This window comes from Amphibalanus amphitrite, unplaced genomic scaffold (assembly GCF_019059575.1).
Source record: "Amphibalanus amphitrite isolate SeventyFive unplaced genomic scaffold, NRLGWU_Aamphi_draft 000294F_arrow, whole genome shotgun sequence".
Lineage (NCBI taxonomy): Eukaryota > Metazoa > Arthropoda > Thecostraca > Balanomorpha > Balanidae > Amphibalanus > Amphibalanus amphitrite.
This window is the reverse complement of record NW_024881789.1, coordinates 404036-427702: the sequence shown is the minus strand read 5'-3', so window position 1 is coordinate 427702 and position 23667 is coordinate 404036. Positions and strand designations below refer to the sequence as shown.

At 50.3% G+C, this 23667-nt stretch overlaps 1 protein-coding gene across 3 annotated transcripts in view; it reads left to right on the top strand.

Moving 5' to 3' along the window:
• The first annotated feature begins 1483 nt into the window (after positions 1–1483).
• LOC122387654 (RNA exonuclease 1 homolog) overlaps positions 1484–23667 on the top strand; it is a 57442-nt gene continuing 35258 nt past the window's right edge. For 2 of the 3 annotated variants that reach the window (XM_043378024.1, XM_043378022.1), the window contains exons 1-6: positions 1484–1752; positions 2323–2475; positions 2827–4911; positions 5225–5415; positions 12705–12851; positions 17823–17955. In XM_043378024.1, coding sequence (XP_043233959.1) covers positions 2325–2475; positions 2827–4911; positions 5225–5415; positions 12705–12851; positions 17823–17955 — 2707 coding nt within the window. In that variant the 5' untranslated portion in view covers positions 1484–1752; positions 2323–2324. The remainder of the gene's footprint in view (positions 1753–2322; positions 2476–2826; positions 4912–5224; positions 5416–12704; positions 12852–17822; positions 17956–23667) is intronic. The other variant, XM_043378023.1, reaches the window with a different exon arrangement.

The window sequence follows — 23667 nt, the reverse complement described above, 5'->3', positions numbered from 1 at the left end:
GCCGTTTTTACGTTATTTGCGAAAAACCTTAGGGGGAGTTGCATCACGTAAAGTAGTCTTGGCATCACTCCCCCCTCGCTTAGGGGCTCAAGACGATACCAGAAGGTCATGTTCCCGTTTGAAACGGTCCTCGTCAATTTAAGAGCCCGTTAGGGCATCTGAGGACTATATCATTTTTAGGCACTATTTCAAAAAGTTAAAACCCAAATTCAAAAAGCTTACGTTCAAAATGCACGTGAACGTCTTGAACTTGGTCTTTAACCCGCGCACCGACGGGGGGGGGGCGGATATCCGCCCCCCCCCCCCCTGAGGTTTTTCGCGAATAGCGGGCGAAATTTGGTATGACTATTCCCTCATCAATTTTACACATGGTGTGCAAGTTTGAACCTCCTACCTTTCAAGGTCAGGTCACCAGGTCACTTTGAATGACCCAACCTCAAGTCACTTTTTTGCAAATTTGTCACCGTGCCAGAGCTACAGTAGATGTCGGAGGCCTTTGAAAGTCGCAGGATGTTATTAGGTCATTAGTAGCTACAATTTGTATATCGCGGAATTTTGATATTGGTGACCTAAGGTCAGGTCAATTTCGCGACCTCCCCATTATAAGTCAATGGGGGAAAAATCAACTCCCTGTTTTTACCACTAAAACGGGTCGGAATGGCCCCATATACCATACATGACTTCATATACGATCAACCTTCACTACCTTGAGGTCAGTTTTGCTCTTGGGCAGCTGTAAGGTCATGTGACGTCATCAAAGGTCACCAAAGGTTTTTTGCCAATAACTCCGTACAGGAACAAGATACAGCCGCGCGGATGGTCTCATTGTGTTCAGCTCGTCAAGACGCATCAAATAATATACATGATGACCTCGAGGTCACGTGACCTGAGGTCAACCTTTGACCTTGACCTTTCGAGGTCAACATATATATATCATTCGATGCGGATTGACGAGAGGATTACGATGATGCCCTTAGTTTGTTCCTATCTTGACTAATTCGAAAGTTATTCGAGAAAAACTCTCTCCATATCTAGCGCCGCCATTTTGACTTTTTCGACCCCTGTGACGTCATCTTTGACCTGACCTGAAAATGACCTTAGTAAAAATTGTAGATCTTGACCGTGCGTATCCGATGCCGTTTACCGCTTGTCGCTATCTTGCTTCGTTCTCGAGATCTCAGGGGGGGCGGTCATCCGCCCCCCCCCCCGTCGGTGCGAAGTTGGCGCAGACCCCCGTCGGTGCGCGGGTTAACTTTTTGAAATTGCGCATAAAAAGGTGCAGAGATGCAAGACTGAATGGTCGAAATGATACATGAAATGGCACCCACGGCAGCGTTTTCTGAGTTTTGTTTATGTACATATCCTTTTGCCATTTATAGGACAATTATTACTTCATAAAGGATTTTTCTTGATATGGCAGCATGGAACTAAAAGGAGTTGTAAATGCTCCGAATTTGGTCATCGAAAATAGATGACCTTGGCTGAGAAACACAACACGGCGCGCGCCGGCCCCCCCCCCGCGTCATACACGTCCGCCAGCTCTGAAAGTTATAAAAGCCTTGTTCTGAAAATATATTCAGCAAGATATATTCAAATCCGAGTGCTTTTCGGGATTATTGTCCGTATATATATACAGTGTGGGATTGATACTGGTTGAACATGAATTAGTATTGACTGCAGCGAGATCATATCTGACTGGACAAGACTGAGACGGTTTCTTTGTATGGTTTCGGAAGCTCTTCAGAAGACTAGGTACCTATCGGATGTTTTTAATTATGATATTTGAATAAGATCCACATTGTGCAACACATGCAGGCATTTTCCAAGGCTATATAACTCCATTTCATCGTTTTTTATGGCTTTCTTCAAAGGCTTGCCAAAAACATTTTTACAAGATCATTCAGTATGTGACTTTCTTGTCTTTTATTTGGGTTAAGGGCTGCATGACGAATCTCATCATGTTTGATATATTTCAATGCACTATACCTGTGTAGTCAAATACCTAATGAACTTTGTTATTGTGTGGCAAATAGGTAGGTAATAAGAATTGTGATTATAAACATTCATTGCATTCCATCAAGGCTACCAATGGTTTTGTCACCTCTTAGGCCTTTAGACTTGTAAATATTGTATTAAGTACCTAGTTGCTTAAACAGAGACGCATTTGTTTCTGCTTTTTTGTGGGTTTAAAAGGTCACTCAAGACAGGAGTAATTGATAAGAAAATTGAAGTGCTAGATAAATGTGTTGTTTTGGAAGGTCTTCATTTGCCATCACTGGTTTGCAACATGTGGAAGTGATAATGCTTTGATCTTTTTTTCAGCTATGCTGCCGAGCAGTGGATACTTCAGGAGCCTGACCTGTCCATTCTTCAAGAGTGGGTTCTGTGAAAGACCACACTGTCACTTCCGGCATGTGGCAGAGCCAACTCCCTCCTCTTCTCAGCAACCTGCACCAAATGTCGAGCCAATACCAGGTACCTATTTAAATGGGATCATTATTAGAATAGTTTGGAATTTTAGCAATTTGGCAGTTGCATGAACATGCAGCTGAAAGCAATTTTAGTTTATTCCTCCAAGGACTTCATGCCTATAAAATATGCTGATCCATTTGCTCCTGCTGATGGCTTTTAAAATTGCATTGGTATTTTTATCATAATTTATATGAATAAAAAGTATCTGGACAATGCAATAATGGAGCATCTTCATGTTTTGTATCATAAAACAGGCCACTTTTGAATAATTTCACCATGCATAATAATTTGCAATATGAAATTCATATGAGTATGAATAATTGATAACATATGGCTCAACCTGTGTTCTTCCAGGAAACACAGTCACCCCAGCTGTGGCAGCCCCTGCCCCGGCGCCAGCCACCCCAGCTGCTGCCCTGCCCGTGGACAGCACTCTACTCCAGGAGATGGTGTCGCGTGCGGTGCGTGAGGCCCTGCAGAGCGGCGCCGCCGGCGCCCTCAACACGGACGCCATCGCGGCGAGTCTGAGCGCCGCTCCTCTGGCCCAACCTGCGCCCCAGCTGGAGCCGGAACCGGAGCCGGAGCCGGAGCCGGAACCGAAGCCGGAGCGACGGGCCCGCAAGCACCGCGTGTTCGCGATCCCCGCCTCTGTGTCGTACAAGCCCACTCCGCTACGAGACCTGGAGCGCCGCCGATCGACCGCCGAGCCGCGCTTCTCCGATGACGAGGATGACGGGCCAGACGAGACGCCAACGTCGGCAGCGACATTGGCGGCCGGCGCGGCAGGGGAGACCGCAAAGGAGTCGGAGACGAGCTTTAAGACCGCACAGGCCGCTGAGACTGCCCCAACTCCGGCGACGACGGCTGAGGAGAGTACCTCCAAGGAATCAGAGGAGTTTGACCTGCTGGAGCAAATCATGGCCGAGAGCAGCAAACCCATCCAGATGACGAGCACGCTGCGGCGCAGACTGCGCGCCCGTCCGGTGGTGTTTCGAGCGGCGGCGACGCGGGCGGACGGGGACGAGACGTACGAACCGGCGGGAGGGGAGCCGACGGATGCGGACTCCGCACCCGTCTACCGGCCCACGCGGAAGGCGGACTCTGCCGGGGATGGTGGCGGAAGCGTTGCGGGCGTTCCTGCCGCTGCGGAGAAGGGCACAGTTGCTGGGAGCGGTGCAGAGAAATCGAGTGGTGTTGAGTTGCAACGGAGTGCTGAGGGAAGGACAATCGCTGCTAGTGAGCCGGCTGGTGCATCGTGTGGTGTTACGAAAAGCGCTGACGTGGTTAGGGATCCCACTTCCGCTGCTTTACTCGATAGGCATTTAAATAGTGATAAGGATAAAGATGACTCAAAGCAGGTAAGTGTCAGTAGTGGTAACAGTGAATACTCATCTACGAACGGGTTTAGCGTTAGTTCAATGAAATCTGAGTCGGTGGTCGTGAAGCCGGACCCCGACGGTGCCGGGTCGACTGCTGACCGGGCGCTGACAGTGAACGGGTCTGCACCCTGCCCGTCGGAGCCCCCGACGAACGCGTTGGCAGCGCGGAAAAGGTCGCACACCTCCTCCGAGGGTGACGAGCGGCCCAGCAAGCGGCGGCACAGCGACTCAGGACGTGCGTCCGGGGAGCGTGACCGGTCCCGGAACGACAGCAAACACCGCGACAAACACCGGTCCTCCAAAGAACGGGACAAACACAGCTCCAAGGAACGGGACAAACACAAATCCAAGGAACGGGATAAGCATACTTCCAAAGAGCGAGACAAACACAGCTCTAAGGAACGGGACAAGCACAGCTCTAAGGAGCGAGAAAAGCATAGCTCGACCAAAGATCGCGATGGACACAAATTGTCTAAAGATCGTGACAGCCAAAAGTCATCCAAAGAAAGTGATAAACACAGCTCTTCGAAAGACAGAGACAAGCACAGATCGTCTTCCAAAGAGCGAGACAAGCGCAGCAGCTCGACGCATCACAAGTCTCACTCGAAGGACGGAGACAAGTCTAGATTGCGCTCATCAACAGAAGGTGATGGGAAGAGCGTTCACAGCTCCAAGTCACGGGAAGGGGAGAAATCAGACAGACATCGAGACAAGTCAAAGTCTAATCACAGTTCGTCTGGTGAGGAGAGGTCAAAGGACAAGGAACACCGCTTGTCATCTCACAGCCGCAAAGACAAGTCCAGCTCCTCCAAAGACCCCGACAAATCGAGTTCATCGAAAACCCGAGACGGAAAGTCCGGTCACAAGTCGTCCACTGGCGACAGTCACAGGTCCTCCTCCTCGGGCAGCAAGGAGATGAAGCGGTCATCCTCACGGGACGCTGGTCGGCCCGGCGAGCCTCCGACCAGGCCGGGTCCCTCCACTGACAGCCTGGCGGAGCCGGGCCCGTCCCAGCACGCGAAGAGCAGCTTCGACTCCACCGGCGGCCGCTCCGGGTCAGGTCAGTCATGGCGGCAGACGGGTTGAACATTTTTGGCTCACCTGCGCTCTATGGTTGAGTTTAGTGTAGCCTAGGTAGGATAATAATAATATATTTACTACACACACGACCCTAAGACTGCATAAATAAACAATTGTATAAATCCATTAATATTTATTCAGATGTGTTGCCACTGCTTATTGTGAGTTTTCTGCATGACCAAAGTCAATGGGCATTCTTCAATGAGACCATAATGCATTTATTATCTGACCTATCTGTATGCTGCTGGAATTCGCGTCCACCTAACCTGTCCTGATCCTCCTCTGGTCTCCAGGCTCCCCGCTGCCGGACCTCTCGGCGCTGGAGGAGCTCCCCGACATGTGGGAGTACCCGGAGGGCCTGCTGCAGCCGTCGGACGTCGACTCCGACTCGGACGGAGAAGACACGCTGGCAGAGTGCGAGCGGATGTTCAACGAGTACAAGGCGCCGGCCGACGGGCCGCAGCTGACCGCAGCGCTCAACAAGGTGGGTGATGGGGGGACAGCTGCGAGGGGGGGGGGCTCCGCGTTCAATCATGTAGGTGATGAGGGGCTGAGGAGCCGACTGGGGTGTGGCTGTGGCCACCAGCCTGTCTTGTCTCGGGGCGAGCTCTGTGTCGTTATGAAAACCGAAGAGGAATTTTTGATGATCGAAACTGGTATTCACCGGTTCATATGTGAAGTAATAAGTAATAACTATGTTTAAGCCATAAGAAGTTGTATTTAGGCCATGTCTTTACTTAAAAATGGAAGTGCGAAAATCCCCATCATTGTCGTTTACATAATCATATCTGTGAAGTGCTGCCACCCGGTGGCGAGAACTTCAAGGCATGTAGATGGCGCTTAATTTCAGCATCTATCCAGGGCTTCAGCACTAGGTTCTCTGAAAACAAGGCCGGGTACGTTTTGAGCTTCGAAACATTGTCTCTGTTATTTTATGGGAACTGTTGATGCAATGTCTCCTCGCATTCAAGAGCAAATGCCACACGCTGCTGAATCAGGAATGTCAATGTTTTTGTTCTGCTTTGGTGGCGTTCCATTTGGCTCAGAGTTCTGAGCCGGTCTGTTTATCAATGCGATCTCCTGCTGATGGCCAGCGTTTATTGATCTGAAGAGCTGAATGTTTCTCTTTGTGGCGTATTTTCAGACGTGTGGAGATGTTGGTTTCTTTTCATACTCTCTGTGCCTTTGAAGCAGGCTATTCATAACATCCGCGTATTCTTCGGGGCTGCGCGGTTTGTAAATGTTAATGTAATTTTAGCGACAAGCAATCCCGAGCGGAGAGAGGCGAATGGATGTTTCCGGGGGAAATTTTAAAGTAGTTAGTTAAAATGCTTCCGGTCGGAAATGCGGTGATAACACTGTTTCCTCACCTCTCCGCGGTGGCTAAGCTAAACTGGTTTCGGAGATTTAGCCAATGCAACAGTAGCTGAACCCGTTCCCTTCCCCCGGTGTATGGGTGATGGAGCTTTAATACGCGGCTGAACTCATGCGTCTTCATGTTGCTTTCCGTATCTACGTTACATGAAGTTGTAGTCGTCACCGTCTCTTTGGGGGGGGGGGGGGATAGGCTACATTGCGATAATGCATACCGATATCTCTTCGAGGTTCTTCACAAGAACTTCTATCCAATGGCTTAATGCCCTTTTCGCTTTACTACAAGCCATTTTTCTATGCTTCTTTGTGGCACTGCATCTACGCCGGTATGGTGTCGTTCTATTTCACCGTAAATTGCATGAACTATTCTACACTCCGTCTCTCTCCCACACACAAACCCGTCTCGATGTCATCCACAAATTACAGCTATAAGCTACCTGTACCAGAAACCTATTTTCTTACGTCGCATAAATGAGGACAATAAATCTGAAAATGAGTGACAAAATTGATGTGTGTAACCATTTTGTTACAAAAGCAAATAGTTTGTTGTTGGATTTTCCGAATTGTGATAAGGCTGAACTATCGGTTGGACTGTATTTTTAGCTCCTTATCCGGTTTCGGACTTCCTGCTCTGCGGTGTCCGGACCGCATCCACGCTGCCTTCCGGTGTCGGCCTGCAGTGTCCGGGCTATATCCCCTGCAGTCTGAATATTATCGTTCCACCACGGACCATCCCCCGGGCCCGGGCGGCGCGGCACTTTCCCGGTACCGAATGACGTGAACGGACCGGGCCCGGCCGCTGCGCAACAATCAGCTGATGATGACGTCACTGGCCAGTTCCCGAGACACGGCCAGAGATTGGCGGGCTCCATGCAACAACTTTGCCGATATGCCATTAACGTTAAAACAACTCCGAACCACCCAGTGCAACACTGCTTCCGGCCGATAAGCAGACTCGGATGTCATAGACATTCCCGATTACGACACCCATCACTAAATGATCAGTTGAGCACCTGCTTATCTAAACTGCAATTTACTTTACCGGATCTGGCACCCAGGCCTCGAGCAAAACCCTTCTGGCTAAAGGCACCACCCAAAATCGAATATCTTTTCTCTGGAAACAAATCAGACATCACACCAACAGAAATGCAGTCGAAATTTAACGAATACAAAGCACAGCGCCCAAACAAAACATTCATGTACACTGACGGCTCAAAACAGGAACACAAAGTAGCTTTTGCACTGACGACTCCACACTTTGAATTAAGCAGACGTTTACCGGATAACTTCTCCATTTTCACAGCTGAGGCCATGGCCCTCTTATTCGCCGTCAAATTATGTACCCATGAAAAGCTTAGTAACGTAGTAATCTGCACAGACTCAAAATCAGTCTTACAAGCCCTGAGTAACACCACAAGCCCAACCCATTTCATCATTTCTAGCATTCAAAATTCTATCCCTGAAAAACGAAATATTAAATTTCTTTGGATTCCTGGACATGCTTCTATCTCTGGAAACGAAAAGGCAGACAAACTAGCAAAGCAAGCATTGCATCTAGCAGAACCACTTGCAATACAGTACCCGGCAGACGACTGCAAGGCCATCCTCGAACTTCACATACAACAACTACGACAAACGACATGGGACGAGATAGGACCAGCACACATGCACTCAATCAAACCCCGATTAGGCTTCTGGGCGACCTCAAAACAAAACACAAGGCAAAAGGAAGTAATGCTCACCAGACTTAGAACCGGACGCACCAGACTCAACGCACCATGGCTAGAACCACAACAATATAACATTTGTGCCTTCTGCAATGTCAACACAGTGCCTACAGTTCAACACATCCTGCTAGAGTGCTCTCACTTCAACCTCCACCGACAACACATCATTGCCTTCTGTCGGCAGGAGAACGTAACGTTGAGCTTAGATCAGCTTTTAGGTGACAGACACCCAGAGCTATTAGCACTTCTCTTCAGATATTTACAAGACACTAAGCTAACAGGAGCACTCTAAAGCACACATAAACGAACAGTTAAGTGCCGTGCCCAACATCTCAACAGTAGACTTAGCGGTAATCACACTCGAGAATTCTCCTGGCTCCGCTGTGCGCTGGTCCAAGCTTGGTGCCAGTTACGCCGGCTGACACCCAGTACACCACTCAACCGTGCGCTGGTCCAAGCTTGGTGCTAGATACGCCGGCTGATACTCACTACACCACTCAGCCGGGCGCTAGTCCAAGCTTGGTGCGAGTTACGCCGGCCGACATTCACCTCACCACTCAGCCGTGCGCTGGTCCAAGCTTGGTGCCAGTCGCGCGCAGACAGGAGAGATTCAAAATTAAGAGAGGCCAACTGGTCTTCACCTCTTCAAAGTTGTTAAATGGCCATGCAGTCTTGTCCTTCAGACAATAATTATTTAGGCCCATGCACCACCCGGCATTGTAGGGTGAACGCGACACCCGGCGTGAGAGGGGGTGTGGGGATTGCCTCCTAACCCGCACGATAAAGAACCCATGGTGTAGTTCGTGAAGAGTAGGCCATGTGCCGGCACCATGGCAAAATTAATCCCAAATCGAATTTATTGTCTTGATGGAGGACAAAACGGTATCTTAACAACCCTTTAAAGTAACTATAACGTAAAACTAATTCTAACAGTAGGTAAAGTAAATCCCAGGATCCCACTCACCTCCCAAGAAACCCACAACGCGTTACCGAGCACTTTAAAGGTCAAAATTTTAGAACTCACACACTTAATTGAAGTAAATGAGCACTTGCAATATCAAAATTCAAGCAATTCGATATTTTTCTAGCAAACGATTCTTTACAGGCGGCCGAATGTCCAATGGACAGGGACGCCTTAAAACCTCATTTTCACTCACTCACTCGGGCGCCGTCAGATGGGTTGGAGGCAGGGATGCGGAGCCGGAGCCGGAGTCGGAGCCGGAGCCGCCGGAGCCGGCATATTTTGCCCGGAGCCGGAGCCGGAGCCGGAGCCGTGAAACAATATAGCCCGGAGCCGGAGCCGGAGCCGGAGCCGCCAAAAAAGGGGGCGACTCCGGCTCCTTTTTATTTTTTGAAGATGAAAAAAAAATAATTGACCTAGTTCGGTTTGACAGTACAAGGCAGTAAAACATATGGTACTTACGTCATGGGCCATCAAGTGAATGAAAAAATCCGAATATCCCCAGTATCCCACAGTACGCAAACAACTTCCTGTTTGCTCTTCCCCCCCCCCCCCCACGTCTACTGCATCCCCAGAACATGAGGGCCAGTCATCAGGTGACGGCCATTGTTTTCAAACGAGTGCAGTGGACTGCGACTCCCAGCACCGTCTCATCCCACACCCCCCCCCCCCCCAATGCAGCCGAGACGGGTGTCAGCTTACGATGGTTCACTGAACTCCGATTCGCGGCGACTGCGTTTCCAATGCCATCGCTTCCTAGCCCTTTGTTCTGCCAGTTCTCTCCGAGGTGCGTTTGCGCGGGGACGCGGTGAGCCGGTCATGGCAAAGAGTAACGCGTATAACCAATCCAATTTTTCTTCCACCCGTATTTAATTGATTGCGTAGGGGATGTACTGAGTCGGAGCCGGAGCCGCCGGAGCCGGAGCCGCCGGAGCCGGACCATTTTACTCGGAGCCGGAGCCGGAGCCGGAGCCGCCATAACATTTCACCCGGAGCCGGAGCCGGAGCCGGAGCCGATTTTTTTCTCCGGAGCCGGAGCCGGAGCCGGAGCCGTCTGAAATTTCCACGGCTCCGCATCCCTGGTTGGAGGCGTCATGATTCCGGGCAGTTCGTTCACCGCCCTGACCTGAATATGTAGGATTCTCATAGCTCGAAAGGTACGTTAGTATCCATGCAAGTACCTATTCATCATAGGAAACTAGGCTTCATACCGTGTTTTGCATGAACGCTTACTCAGCACCGGGGTCCCAGGAAACTCTTCAGAGTTCTGGCCATCTCTGATAGCTCATGCTTCAGTACTGCCCAATACCATTCTGCAGTTGGCACCATGATGGCATGGATGAGAAATGTAGATGTTTAATGAAAATTGTATGATGGGCGCAAAATGACCTTGTAGGTAGTCGGCGCGCCCTTAAGCCCCAATAAATAATAATAATGAAAATAGTATGAGTCATGAGAATAGTACTATTTAGTGAGCAAAGAATGGATGTGAATAAAAATTCTTATCTATGACCATGATGAGATCATCTGTCATGTGACCAAGCACTGTAATGTAACTAATGACCGCTGGCTGGCGGCCTCTGGCTAGACAGGGTACAGGGCACTGGGGCCGCTGGGTAGGGCAGTCAGCTTTTGGTTGTGCCTGGCTGGAGATCACGTTCACAGTATAGGCCCCAGTGAATGTTTTGCACGGAAATGACATCATGCTTGGAAGCTGAGCGGCGGTTATCGTCACTATATCGTGACATGGTCGATTGTTCGTCGGTCCAAACTCGCCTGACGTGAGTCCTGTTCAGAAGTAACGTCTGCAACAAGCTAAACAATGGAAAAGCTCCATGTCTGAAATGCCGCGAAACCAAAGAGGACTCTTTGTTGTAAAAATGAGGGATTGACGTCATTCCATGACATTCGATAGTAATGCCATGGCCATTGGTAATTGAAGTTGAAATTTTTCATTTGAAATTTTGTTTTTGGTTGCGCAGTGCTTAGATCTGCACTACTGCATGGCGTCAGAGTATTTACTTGTAGAGGGCAGCTGCTGCGTCATGATTCATGCAAACAAAACTGACTGGGTTTAAACCACAATGCCTGATACCAAAGTCGTCACTGCCGCTCCTGCACGATTTTCATTCGTCATTGATGCCAATTGCCAGGAGAGCGCAACTTTCCGACAGCCATATTCTCCTCTCTCTCTCTCTCTCTCTCTCTCTCTCTCTCTCTCTCTCTCTCTCTCTCTCTCTCTCTCTCTCTCTCTCTCTCTCTCTCTCTCTCTCTCTCTCTCTCTCTCTCTCTCTCTCTCTCTCTCTCTCTCTCTCTCGCTCTCTCTCTCGCTCTCTCTCTCGCTCTCTCTCTCTCTCTCTCTCTCTCTCTCTCTCTCTCTCTCTCTCTCTCTCTCTCTCTCTCTCTCTCTCTCTCTCTCTCTCTTTCCTTATCTTCCTCCATCCCTCTTTCCGCCCTCTTTCTTTATCCACCTATCACCGAGCCCACTCGAGCCCTAGCCGTCCTATTTCAATCCTGTTTGATATCCGTGAGCCACCAGCACCGTCAACCGTGAGTCGTGACTATGCCGTGAGTTGTATGTGTGCATGTAGGTGCACCTGGTCCGGGCGGTCCGGAATGCCGGTGCACTGTCAGCGCAGCAGTGACGCCGCCGGGATATCCCGTCCCGCCCTGTCCCACCGCAGGACTCTGTGGGACGTCCACGGCACCGCAGGGGCTGACCTTGGCGAGAGGGGTAGACACGATCATGGGCAGGTGTGCGATGTGCTGTGTGGGTTGACCATTGGCTGCAGAGGGGATTGCCGAAGTTGAGTGAAATGTGGCAGCGTCAGGCAAATTTACCCCGACAGGCTCTTGGTAGGGACAGGGGCATGTGAAGTAATGTGTCGAGTACGGGTGTTTTGAGGCTTTTCTGTTCAGGATTTTACCGAACCGAGAGGAGGTCCAACATGATCGCATAATGACCTCACAGTTGACGCGTCCCTAAGCTCAAACAAAGAAACAAACAATGAGCTTAGCTGGTACAGGATGAGCTCAGGCGGGTGCTACGCCATGACGACAATATATTTACTAACGCTGACTCCAACCACTAGCGTCACAGCCGCGTCATTGCATGCACCTATGAACTACTTTTGCGTAAACATTGGCCAAAGGGTGTGGCACGGCTGAGCGTCGGAACCAGCAAAATAATTAATGACCGTCTTGTGACTCAGTGGGGCTGAGCGTATCTCTCACTGCCATTGAGTTGACGCAATGGTTGCTCGCCGCGCTTACCGGTACATCCTGGTCGGGTTTCCCGACCGGGACATCCTGTGCAGCCGTATGCATCGCTGGTTCCATCACGGGATCTCCCTGAAGGCAAAACGTGCAACAAGTCGGCGTTACACATTCAGACGTTATTTTGCCCGGGCCTTTGGTCCTCATCTTATTGCTATCGTAACTGGTCTACCATTCTATGCACTGTTTTGTTCATTAGGTATCTCGGTAGCCTGTGATTTCCCGTCCACCGTCACGCCGTACTGTGTATTTTCGGTCCGGAACTGGACGATATTCTGTCCTTGCGGTGAAGTTTACGGAGTTCGGTGACCCATCGAATGTCGCATCATCGATCATTGTCCGTCATGGCTGGCTAGCTGCACATATCGCTCCAGTTAACTCTAGTCTGTCCCTATTACCGACCCGGCCTAACCTGACCTGCCCTCTTCCCCACAGGCTCGAGCGCTGCAGGAGAAGGCCGCCAAGGAGGCCGAAAAGTCCAGTACGGAGGTGGTGGGGAAGAAGCGAGTGGCACACACGGCCGGCCTTGACCAGCCGAGCCGGCCGGCGCCCCGCGTGGCCCCCAAGGTGACACCAGCTCAGGTCAGTGCTTCATATTGGTTATTGTTGCAGGAAGTGTCAGGTAAGCCTCGAAATAAAAACTTTATTGCTAAGTATCAGCAAAAATGAATTAAGTGATGCCTCGCGCTTAGTCATGTGCAAAACATAGATAATGCGATTCATGTTATCTACGCCAAAAGTTATGTAATGCAGTAAATGCGATAAGTTCAAGCTATTTAAAAGTTACATAAGTTTCGCTAGTTGCATATACTTTGTAAACTATTATGAACAATGTTACGAAATTTCGGTCACTACTGATAAATGAATAATTAAAATTGAACTCGATTGTTCTTTTGTTCCGACGAATTAACGATGAGAGAGGAATTTTTAGCTTTGGGGCCTTCCGAAAGAGTTTTCATCTTGCTCAATGGAGGAGGGAAGGAGGAGCAACCTCGCCACCCGGGGGTGCTGTGCGTTCTTCCCAGGGGAGGTGTGGGAAGACTGCGCCTGCGAGGCAGAACGTGCTAGTGCTCCTCACCCCTGCCTCCTTCCCGTGCATCTTCTTCCTGTCCCTGTTGTCGGCTCTGCCCGGCGGTCAGGGCCGCGCCGCCGCACAAAACACTGCTGTTCCGGGGACGGTGGACGGACGTCCGTCACCTCCCCTCCCCTCCCCTCCCCTCTCCCTCCCTATCCTCCCCGCCGCGGCCCAGTCGGCGTCTCTGTGTGTGTTGCACACAACTGCTGACACGGCGTATCGCACTCCTAGCCGTCCCCACCTGGCCTCAGGTGCCTCGACCACCGCCGCCGGGGACGATCGTCCTCTTCCGGGGTACCGACACCAGTTCCGCGTGCTTTGTGTCTGTGTGCCTGCTTCTTTGGCCGTGGGTGGGACCCGGGTGCGGGACTGCAGCCACCGAGTCTTTGTTCAGACCCACAGGGAAGAGGCGCAGATTTATTTCCCTGTCTGCGGCTGCATAAATGACTTTTTGTTGCGGTATTGTGTTGATGGGTGTTGTATACATTTGTCTATCGTGTTAGCTGGGCTGCAGTTCATGATAAGTGTGAGTCAACTCTGATCTGATATGATGTGCCGTTAGGATCAGTTTTCTAACGCTAGTGGCTTTCGTATCTGTAGATATAATTAATGTGCTGCATATTTTCCCCGATGCATGTTTTCCTTCTCCCATTTAAATGTCTGTTTAGTCTGTGCTTCTGATACTGGGACGTCATTTCAGTGGTTTTGATTAATCCTTAGAACTGAATCATTTGCTCAGTGCTGCTCCGCGTTTTCCTTCCGTTTCACCTTCTTCGGCCAGCTATTTGACATTTACAATAAACGGAAATGCATGGACAGCAATTAGTGTTATTCTATTCTCGCCCGTATCTTATTCCGTAGGCCTGATGGACATAACCTCGAACAAGATTAACCGACTAACCTTTAACTGACGTTTGACGTAATGACAACCGCCTGAAATCCGTGTTTTCTGTCTAGGTACGAATTGCATTTTGGTCCAATGTCGATTAACTACGAAACATAATCCTGAGGAAGGCATATGTTACATGCATTACATGCATCACACACATTTACATATAGATGTGTTATTTCATGCACTGTTATATTTTGAAGTAGCCTCTACGCCAGCGAATGACAGCGCAGTGACACGGTCTGTAGATTATACTTTTCAGGTAAGAAATCAGAATAGCCTTGTGGTGTATTCAGCGATAGTAGGGGAGAGTGGGGAAAGATGCCCAGGGTTTTACTATGTCATATGTTATACGAAAATGACGATCGGAAAGCAAAAACTTGGAGTTTCAACGGAAGCCGACATCATTTTTCTCCAAAAATATCACACTTTCGTGCCTGAAATATGATAACTTTTTTTTGCTATTAAGCATTTTCCCGAAGAAGTGAAAGGGGGCATCTTACCCCACAGGGTGGGAAAGACGCCCCCTGGCGTTGGGAAAGATGCCCCCTGCACTATAAGTGACATAAATGGGCACGTGAATCGCCTGAATGAATCAGTAGTCCCTTCGAGCCTGCAGTAGACACCAAACGTCATCGCAAGGGCCCTCAAAAGTAGTCGTAAGGGGCTTCAGAGGTCATCGTTAGGGCCATCATAGTCCAGCGCGGCCAAACAAGCCTTCGTGGTGGCGTTCGGAGACCACTGTGAGGCCCTTATAGGTCTTCATGATGCTTGAGGGCCCTTGAGCCCATCGTGGGGACCTCAGATGCCAGCGCGGCCCGTGGAGCCAACGTGGGAGCCCTCAAAGGATGTCGTGAGGGGCCCTGGAGCCAACAATGGGGCCCACAGAGGCCGTCGTGAGGGCTCTCAGAGTCAGATGCCGTCTAAAAAGTCGCTGTGTGGGCCAAGAGACCGGCAGGGGGAGCACCCGACCGTACTGGACTCTCAATAGTCCCAGATCGGCTTTTGTCCCTCATCACAAGTATGTAATAAATGATTTGACGGGCTGCTTGAAGGACAGCCTACGGAATTAGGGGGGCGTCTTTCCCCATCAGGACAGGGGGCATCTTACCCCAAGGTACCGAAGTAACATTAAATCAGTACAATTTGTTAGCCATAAAACTACACCCTGAAACAAACTGTTTGGGACACAGTACACGCATGTTAATGTATCACGACTATAGCAAGGGACGCAAAAATTATCTACCTTCTTTGATATTTACAATGTTTTGACACCAAAATATTTTTTGAAAGCAGCAAATAAAAAACATGCAATCACCAGCCAGCCGTTGCCCAACTGAGCTTCGCAAATTTGTGTGCAGTTAACAAAGCAGGCTTCCGCTTTACGCTAAGAACATTAATTTCCAGGTTCGATTCTTTGTTTCGCCGTTAGAGGGGGTGGGGCGTCTTTCCCACCCTGGGCATCTTACCCCACTCTCCCCTATATATCAGGTCAGCACGCAGTTCGGTGAAATGTGGGTCAGAGGTCAGCCCTGGTAACAGAGGTCAGAACCAGCCCGAATTGCCTCTGGCGTCACTAACTTGGCCGGCAAAACATGACCTTGTTTGGTCGGCACCGTTGACTTTGGCAGTAATCGCTGCTGTCTGATGCGTCAATGGCCACACGCGAGAATCTTTTTGCCGAAGTTTTTGTGTTTTCTCAGCTAATCCGAAACGAGCGGTCCGTGCCAAACCATTGTGAAATGTGCGGTGCTTGTATGCTTTTAAAAGTAGGCCAGTCACATTTTTGCACTGTCACCATGAGCGGCCTTTTAAAGTGGCTTGACAAATGGTAAGAACGCATATGTAGGCCATCGCAATTTGAAAACAAAATTGAAGGCTAATATCTGCTTTGTTGACAAGACTTGGAAGTGTTGAGCTTAAATGCAGTGTCCGTTTTCCTGATCTTGTAAAAAGGTTATTGATACACGTCAGACTACGACCCGAGGCAAAGCTGATGGATTCAGTACAACTCACGCCATTTTTTTCTGGTCACTCTTGCATTTTTTCTTTTGTTTCCAAGCTTTTGCATGGGTGGTCTATTCAGTGATTGCATCACGCCTAATGCATTGCAGCATGGTTACATCATAACGCGTGCCACAGCGTTCGCCGTACCTCCTCGGCGGGACATCTGACGGTCTCCGTGCCGGTCAATGTCAGGTCAGCGCCGAGGACAGCCCAGCAGACGGGTACCGGGCGGAACCATGGCACTCAACCGGGCCCAAATCCTGCGCCGGAATCCGCGGATTATCGCATATACTGAGTCTGCCGGCCGTGACCCGTTTCGGCGGGCGCACTGCTCTTATCGGTCTTGACCCGGTTGGGTGGGGTGTGCGGAGCGGGGCGCACAAGTCGCTCGGTGTCGGCTATGCCGTTTGCCTGGCTGACGACATCGGCTGTGTCCTGTCCTGTCTCTGTCTCTGTGACCGGGCCGGTTCGCACGACAGTGACCTGGTTTTAAGACTTGGTGGCCCGTTGGACGCTCTTTTCATTCCTGAGGCTTTTCTTGTCCTCATAGTTCCACGTCTTATGGGCTTGTATTTTTCTTTAATCTAATAAGACCTATTTCAGTGTGCTAATAACAATAACTCTTGTCCCTGAGGCTTAACTCGTTTTATTAAACGGTCCATGTGGTCAATGTGACATATTTGGGCCATCGCTTTACCATAATAAAACAGCTTAAAAAAGACTACTTACATGGGCTGATTTGCCGCTGTAACCCAGTTTCGCCATTGGATTCATGTTCCCGAAGAAGCCATTAGTCGATGCCGAATGCCGATGTAACGCAGCTTTCCCAATTATGATGTCTCGCGGAACCGTGCTTTGGCCTTGTGCCACTTCCTATGCCACGGAGGGGATCCTTGATCCTATCTGACCTGTCCAGCGCGCGCAGAAATACCCGAACAGGATGCACGCACCGAATCACGCCAACATTTAGTATGGTTCAGCTGACATTATGTAAGCTGCGTGCAGTGGCCTTGCATTGTCGTTATGTGCGAGTAACTGTATTTACGGAGCTCTGACCCCGAATTTAGATCACGTGATGTATGTATGTAAAAATGGTTGTTATTGTAAGGTATTGTGTTGTATTCGGCTTGAAATGGGCATTCTGGTCAATTTTGTGTGAATGTTATCGCGTGGGCAACAATGTACGCCTTGTCGGAATACATATGAATACCTATCAAGCAGAGTAATATCACTCGTTCTAGTCACGTCATCTGTTGTATTTTGTCCTGTGCTTTGTCAAGTCATCTCCTTCCCTCCCGGGTCCCAACTCTGACCGTACATCGTGACCGTACACCGTGTACCGTGTACACACCTAACTCAGCCTTACCCTGCACTTTCCTTTCTCCGACTTTGTCTCTGTTCGTTCCTTTGTTCTCTATCCTACCCTGCTCTGCCCTGTTCTTCCCTTCTTTTCCCATTTTGCATGGTGTCATCCACCCAGCCCTCCCCTGCTCTGACCTGACTGTGTCCCTTTTTCTACCCCATCAGGCGATGCCTTCCCCGCCCTGCTATGAACTGACCGTGCCCCTCTACCCCCCACCAGGCAATGCACGCCCGGTGGCAGAAGCTGGCGGAGATGCAGCAGCAGCGGATTGCCCAGCTGGAGGAGCAACAGCGACAGAGGGAGGCGGAGAACAGTCGTCTGCCGCCTCTGCTGCCGCAGCCGCCCGTGCCCAGTGAGTACCGGCCCGTGGCGATCGCATTTAGTTCCGCGCCGTGCCGTCAGGCACCGTTATAGTTTACCACCGATGCGTCAGCAAATAAGTGCGCATTTCAAGCTGTTTTTACATTTATGGACGTCAGCTGTGTGTCCGTTTGTAATGCGCATTTATTTTGCTCGTGTCTGTGAGCTAATTATCCGGTTTTGGGAGTAGCATTCACTGCTTTTGCATGCCGTTCAACAAACAGTCGCCAATCCACGTGCCGTTGCTGATCAGTGTCGTGCATCCACAAGTTACGTAACGTAACCAGCGCATCCCGTTCCGCTCACAAATTACGTGATCGGCTGCATAACACGTGCACACTGCTCAGTGCACACTGCACACGCAAGGATGTAAGTGAGCGCAAATTGCGTTGGTGGGCTGGATCCCAGAAGTGATTGAACTCTTGCACTTGATCTGCCGCACTGGAGGAAAGAAGGACGGCGATAGGAAAAACGGTAAAACCTTGTGAAATAAAATTAAAGAAAAGTAGCGGTGATAGAAGGAAAAGATGAAATCTGGTAGGTCTGAACGTCTGGTGGGGAGTAAGATGGAATCTAGCGCATGCCATCGACCATCCACCTAGTTCAGGGACCGATTCGCGTTGGCGCACTAAGGCCCTAGTGACACTTGATTTCAAGCGTCACTATGCGATTTCGGTTCGCGCTGAGCCACTAGCCGATTGGTGTAAAATACCGCTTAGTGTCACTACATTCAAGTGTCACTTGGCCGCCTAGTCCTACTAGCTTCCTAGTGCGCCATCTCGAATCGGCCCCAGATCTTGCCACTCTAAGCTCCATTATCCATTGATCCCTTGTTAGGTCACTTCCCACAAAAAACATCAAAAACATTTCGGTGGCGCGGGTGGCGCAGTGGTTGTTTGTTTCAGGCCCGTGTCTCCACACTTTAGGAAGTGATGTAGAGCCTGACTCTTTTCTGTGGCATTGCCTGCCCCCCCCCCCCCCCCCCCGGTATCCGTAGGGACTGCAGGTAACCCTGGCCGGTGGTTGCCCTGGCAGAGACCGGCGTATATCGCAGCTCCGTGCGGAATTCGCCCCAGCGATATGCCACCCTTTCACCCTGCCCATGCTGCCCAACCGCCCTGCCAAATTAGAAGAAGTCTTAGAAGTCCTAAAAGTCTTGAAGTCCGACTGATCGTTCAATAATATCTTGTGTTTTCTGGAAGCCGCGCGGTGCATTCTGTTTTGCGCAGACCGGGACAGACGCAGTACCTTAATGAGAAGTTGTGCGAAGATGAGCCAAAAGGAGCTCATTGGCTGCGTTGTTTTGTGTTGCACTCGAGCTGTGCAAACTGAGAAGCATACGCTGCCGGCTGATAAATGTTTTTCAGTCATTAGTGTGATTGCGGTGGCGACACCAACACCATCCGCTAGAAACGCAGGCATCATTACGCTTGGTGAACAAATAATGGGATACCCAAAGCTGGGTTAGCGGCGCATTTCCTTTTGTTGTGGGTGATGTGACTAGAACTATCTGGTAGATGCCTACCAATGTTGTCATTCCATCGCAATACTCTCCAGGTATTCTCCAGAACGATGGCCATGTTTCCGGCGTAGTTTAGTTGAAGTTGCCGTTGGGGTAGTTTAGTTTGCCGTTGGAGAGAGGCATGTCGACGGAGATGAAGACTTGCGTTTTTTTTTTCGTAGCAATAGGTAGGTACTCCCACAAGGCGGCAGATTTCTGAACTATGATTACCATATTTACGGTAGATTTCTTTAAAGGTAGTGTGCCAGCTTTCTTGGACCGTATGGAGTTAATGGCCCAGATAAGGAGAACCGGATTTTTAGAACTTATCCATACCTTCAAAACTCATGGAAACGTCTTAAATTCTTCAAATTTTGAGTACCCCAGTGCGAAATTCGCCCCGACGGGTTGTCGGTCGTACCCCAACCACATTTCACACCACTATGAACAATAAATGCACACACTGAAATCGCTATTACCGATATGCTCATCCAATCAAGTTTCGATAAACCCGTTCATCATCATCTCCTGCGGTTTCGAACACGCCTGTTAGGTGGCTTCTGATGCTCGTCGAGGTCGGAATTTCCAAATACGCGTGGTGCGTCGGGCCGCGCGCTCTGACTTCGGCCAAGAAAAATGCGTCAGCTGATCATTGTCATTTCTGCCACTTGCGTGTGGTGAAATGGGGTCATAACTTATAAGACGGCTTTTTCATATCAATTATTTTACATAAAATCATATTTCAAACCATAAATAATGTTCGACAGCCAAATAAAAGAAACAATACCAATACGGGCTTACAGTTTAAGGCTCGACATTGTGTTGTCTACGATTAGACAGCTGATAACTCATTCCCGTACGTCGTATGGTCGTAACACTATAATGACCTTTGCTTATTGTCACAAGTGCGCCGCATTCGCGATTGTTGCCCGACGCCTGTTTGCAGGTGAGCCCACTACAGTTGTTATACATATCTAAAAACCGAAAAACTTTTAGGCGAAAAAGGCACTATTCCAGGCCCATTTTTGATTTTTTTTGCGATATTAGGTAAAAACAGAAGCTTCTTATCCTAGGAAAAATAAAATGGGAAATCTTTCAAAGGTGGCACACTACCTTTAACTCTGGCACCTGCGGAGGCTTCAGATACAAACACTTCAATCTGCTGCTCGCGGGTGCCTACGAATTCGAGTAACGCCGATCCATCCCAACCAGAAAGTTTTTCGCTGTGCTTTGTTGTCGGTTGACGGTGGCTCCGGCATCTTGTTTGGTCGGAGTGTGGCACATCACAGCCGTATCGCCCGCACGCTCAAGTCAGTTCACCTACGCGCACGCGAGTGTAGAATCCAATCAAAGTCCCACGCAAATGCAGACACGTGGCTGGCAGAGGCTCGTCGCGGTCTCCTACCGTGCTTCCACGCTCGGTGGCGGAGGGGGGGGGGGGGCGGTTGCTAGGCGGAGCGGGGGAGGGAGTGGCACGCGCTCGTCGGAGGTCCGTGCCGCTTTGTCTGCAAACTCAGACAGGTCGAGAGGAGAGAGTGCGAGGGAAGGGAGAAGGAGCACGGCTGATGCAAGATTGAGAGAGGGGACATGACCTGTACTGGATAGAGGGGCTGGGGGAGGGAGTGAAGACCTACAGGTACCAAGTATAGCGCACGGATTCGTCTGGCCTTTTATTCTTCCACATCTCGTAGTTCTGACCTGGCAGATGGCAAGACATCTCATTGCGTCGTTACTTCATCATTCGTCGCATGATTGCGGATCGGTATGTAATTTGGCGCTCGAGAAAGTATTGCGCTGCTACCGAGATCTAATTTGCTGGTAATGACCTTATGCAAGACGGGTTTACATCATACTAGGCTGGAAAAGGTTGATCCTGTAAGTTAAATCACTCGGATGGTGAAGAAGCAGCGTGTTACTAGCATGTTTGCAAGCGTCAGTAACTGGTACAAATAAACACTAGGGCATTTAAACACAAACATCATGAGTAGAGTAGATGAGCGAGGTTAACCTCTCTGGACAACATGGGCGATTTGGCCAATGAAATATTAAATGAAAATGTCTGTCTGAAGGCTGAGGCTGTGGTTGTTGATTGCGCGGTTCAAAATAGTAATCGACTGAAGAAAAGCAGTAGATTGAATGAATTGTTATTTAATTGTAACTGAATACATCCTTGTGTTTTGGAACCGTAGCGCCAGTAACAAAGAATCCGCTAGCTCCATTTTCAATACTGCCCTGTTCTTTTATTGCCGGTCATTATAAGCTTATCATCTTTCCATTACAATCACAGCCCGTTCGGAGAGCTAAGGTCTTGGTATCTGACACCATTCAGAATACCACGGCGCCTTTGTGCAGGAAATAATACCATTGTGCCGATAAATTAGGTCGATTGGCGTTTTTCGCTCTCTCTTCTGCTGCCAATCTGACGACATTGACGCCGCGTCCTATCCAGGAGTGGGCATCGATTACAGATTCACCTGGCTGACTTCCGATCAAATGTCCTCTCCTTGTCTCGGTCTGTCTCTGTCTACCGACTCTGTTTTTGTCTAATTATGAACGAGAGAAAGACGGAAAGATAACCTTCTCGGTTAGATCAGACGTGGAGTTGGTCAATGAAACCCGCTCACCTCTGGTATGGGCGGGCACATAGTTCCCCAAACTCACAGTAGCACTTTCTTAGGATCGCAGTCCTTACATTCCCCTCTGCTCGTTATGCTTCGCTGGCTCAGTTTATAGACCACATCTCCGTCTGTGTCCATCCCTTTCGTGAGCCGGCTCGTTCCAAGGACATAACTCATCGCTTCAGTGACCGTGACAATCAGCGCATAGCAGCACCGTATCGAAGTGAGGGGTCGGACGACCAGTCATCCTTCCCTCCCACTTCTGGTCCACCAATTGTCTCGTCTCTGACCGCTATCTCCATGCAGCCCTTCCCCCGTCCGGCACTATCTTGGCTGAAGCTACCGTTCCGTGTCACGCGCGGTCGCCACCTGGACCGTTACATCACGCTTACTGCCTCTGCTGAGAGAGTGACGCAACGCGCCGGCCGCTCTGACGTCATCTCGGACGGTCGGTGACGTCACGGCGCGGCGCCGGGTCGGCCCGGGTCACGGTTGGGTTGGAGTGTGACGATGGGATGCGGGGTGTCTTCACAGACTGATGCCGGGTGGGTGTTTCGCAGCGACGGAGAAAGTGCCTGGGGTGATAGCATCCCCCGTCTACCTCCCGCTGTTGGCTGTCCGTCTACCCATTGGAGGAAGGCGTGACGGTAGATACAGATCGGCGCGACACGTCACCGCCGGCGGGTCCCGGTGCCGTGACGGGGTGAGGTGGGGCCGGACTGGATCGCCGACGGAGCCATGGCGACCGGCAACGGAGGGGCTCTCCAGCGAGATATGACAGCCATGTGATTAGTAGGACGTAATTTTTTAGTCTTTTTATCTTTGCATGCGCTCTCTGCCCGTTTCTGAAGCGCGAGCAGACCTGTCTCAGTAACTGCAAGGTGAGAGCTCTTAGCTGTAGGTGATTCCGTCACCAATCTTGGCGTCTTGACAGGGGGTCAAAGGGGGATGGGGCTTACACGTGCCTAACTGCTGGCGCGCTAGACTCTCTGGGGGCTCCAGTTGCTCAGTTGGAGACCTGAGTGCTCCCCAGTTCAGTTCTGAACGTTTCACCAGCTTTGGCTACTGGCCGACCGACTCAAAGCCTGGAAGGGACCCCTGCCTCCATCCTGGACTTGGGACCGACCGTGCTCCGGCTACTGACCCGGGCCGCGCCGTGTTTGCGTTCGGCCGACCATGGGCGCGTGGTGCCGAGCACCTGGGACAGATATAGCGCTGGCGGCGCTCCAGGAGCAGCTCCCGGCGCGGTGGGAGGCACGGAGGGCCGGCCGGTGCCGCCGGACCGAGCCGCTTTGTGTCCTCTGCTGAGTCACGGCCAATGGGGGCGCTGAGCGAGACTGTCGCCATGGTAGACTAGGGAGGGCGGTGTGCTTTGTGCTGGTCAGGACGGACGGGCTGATGTTAGTCCGGTGTAGGAGGCATAGGTACATTTGTATCTCGGCGCTGACCAGTTAACAGCTGTTGGCTCTCGATAAAGTTAGCCCACTGTTTGTATTGGATGGACCTCGGAGAGGATGCCACTCTAAGGATAGCTGGATGAGCGGACTCGGGATTTGAACTCAGAATCACGCAATTGCAGTTCACA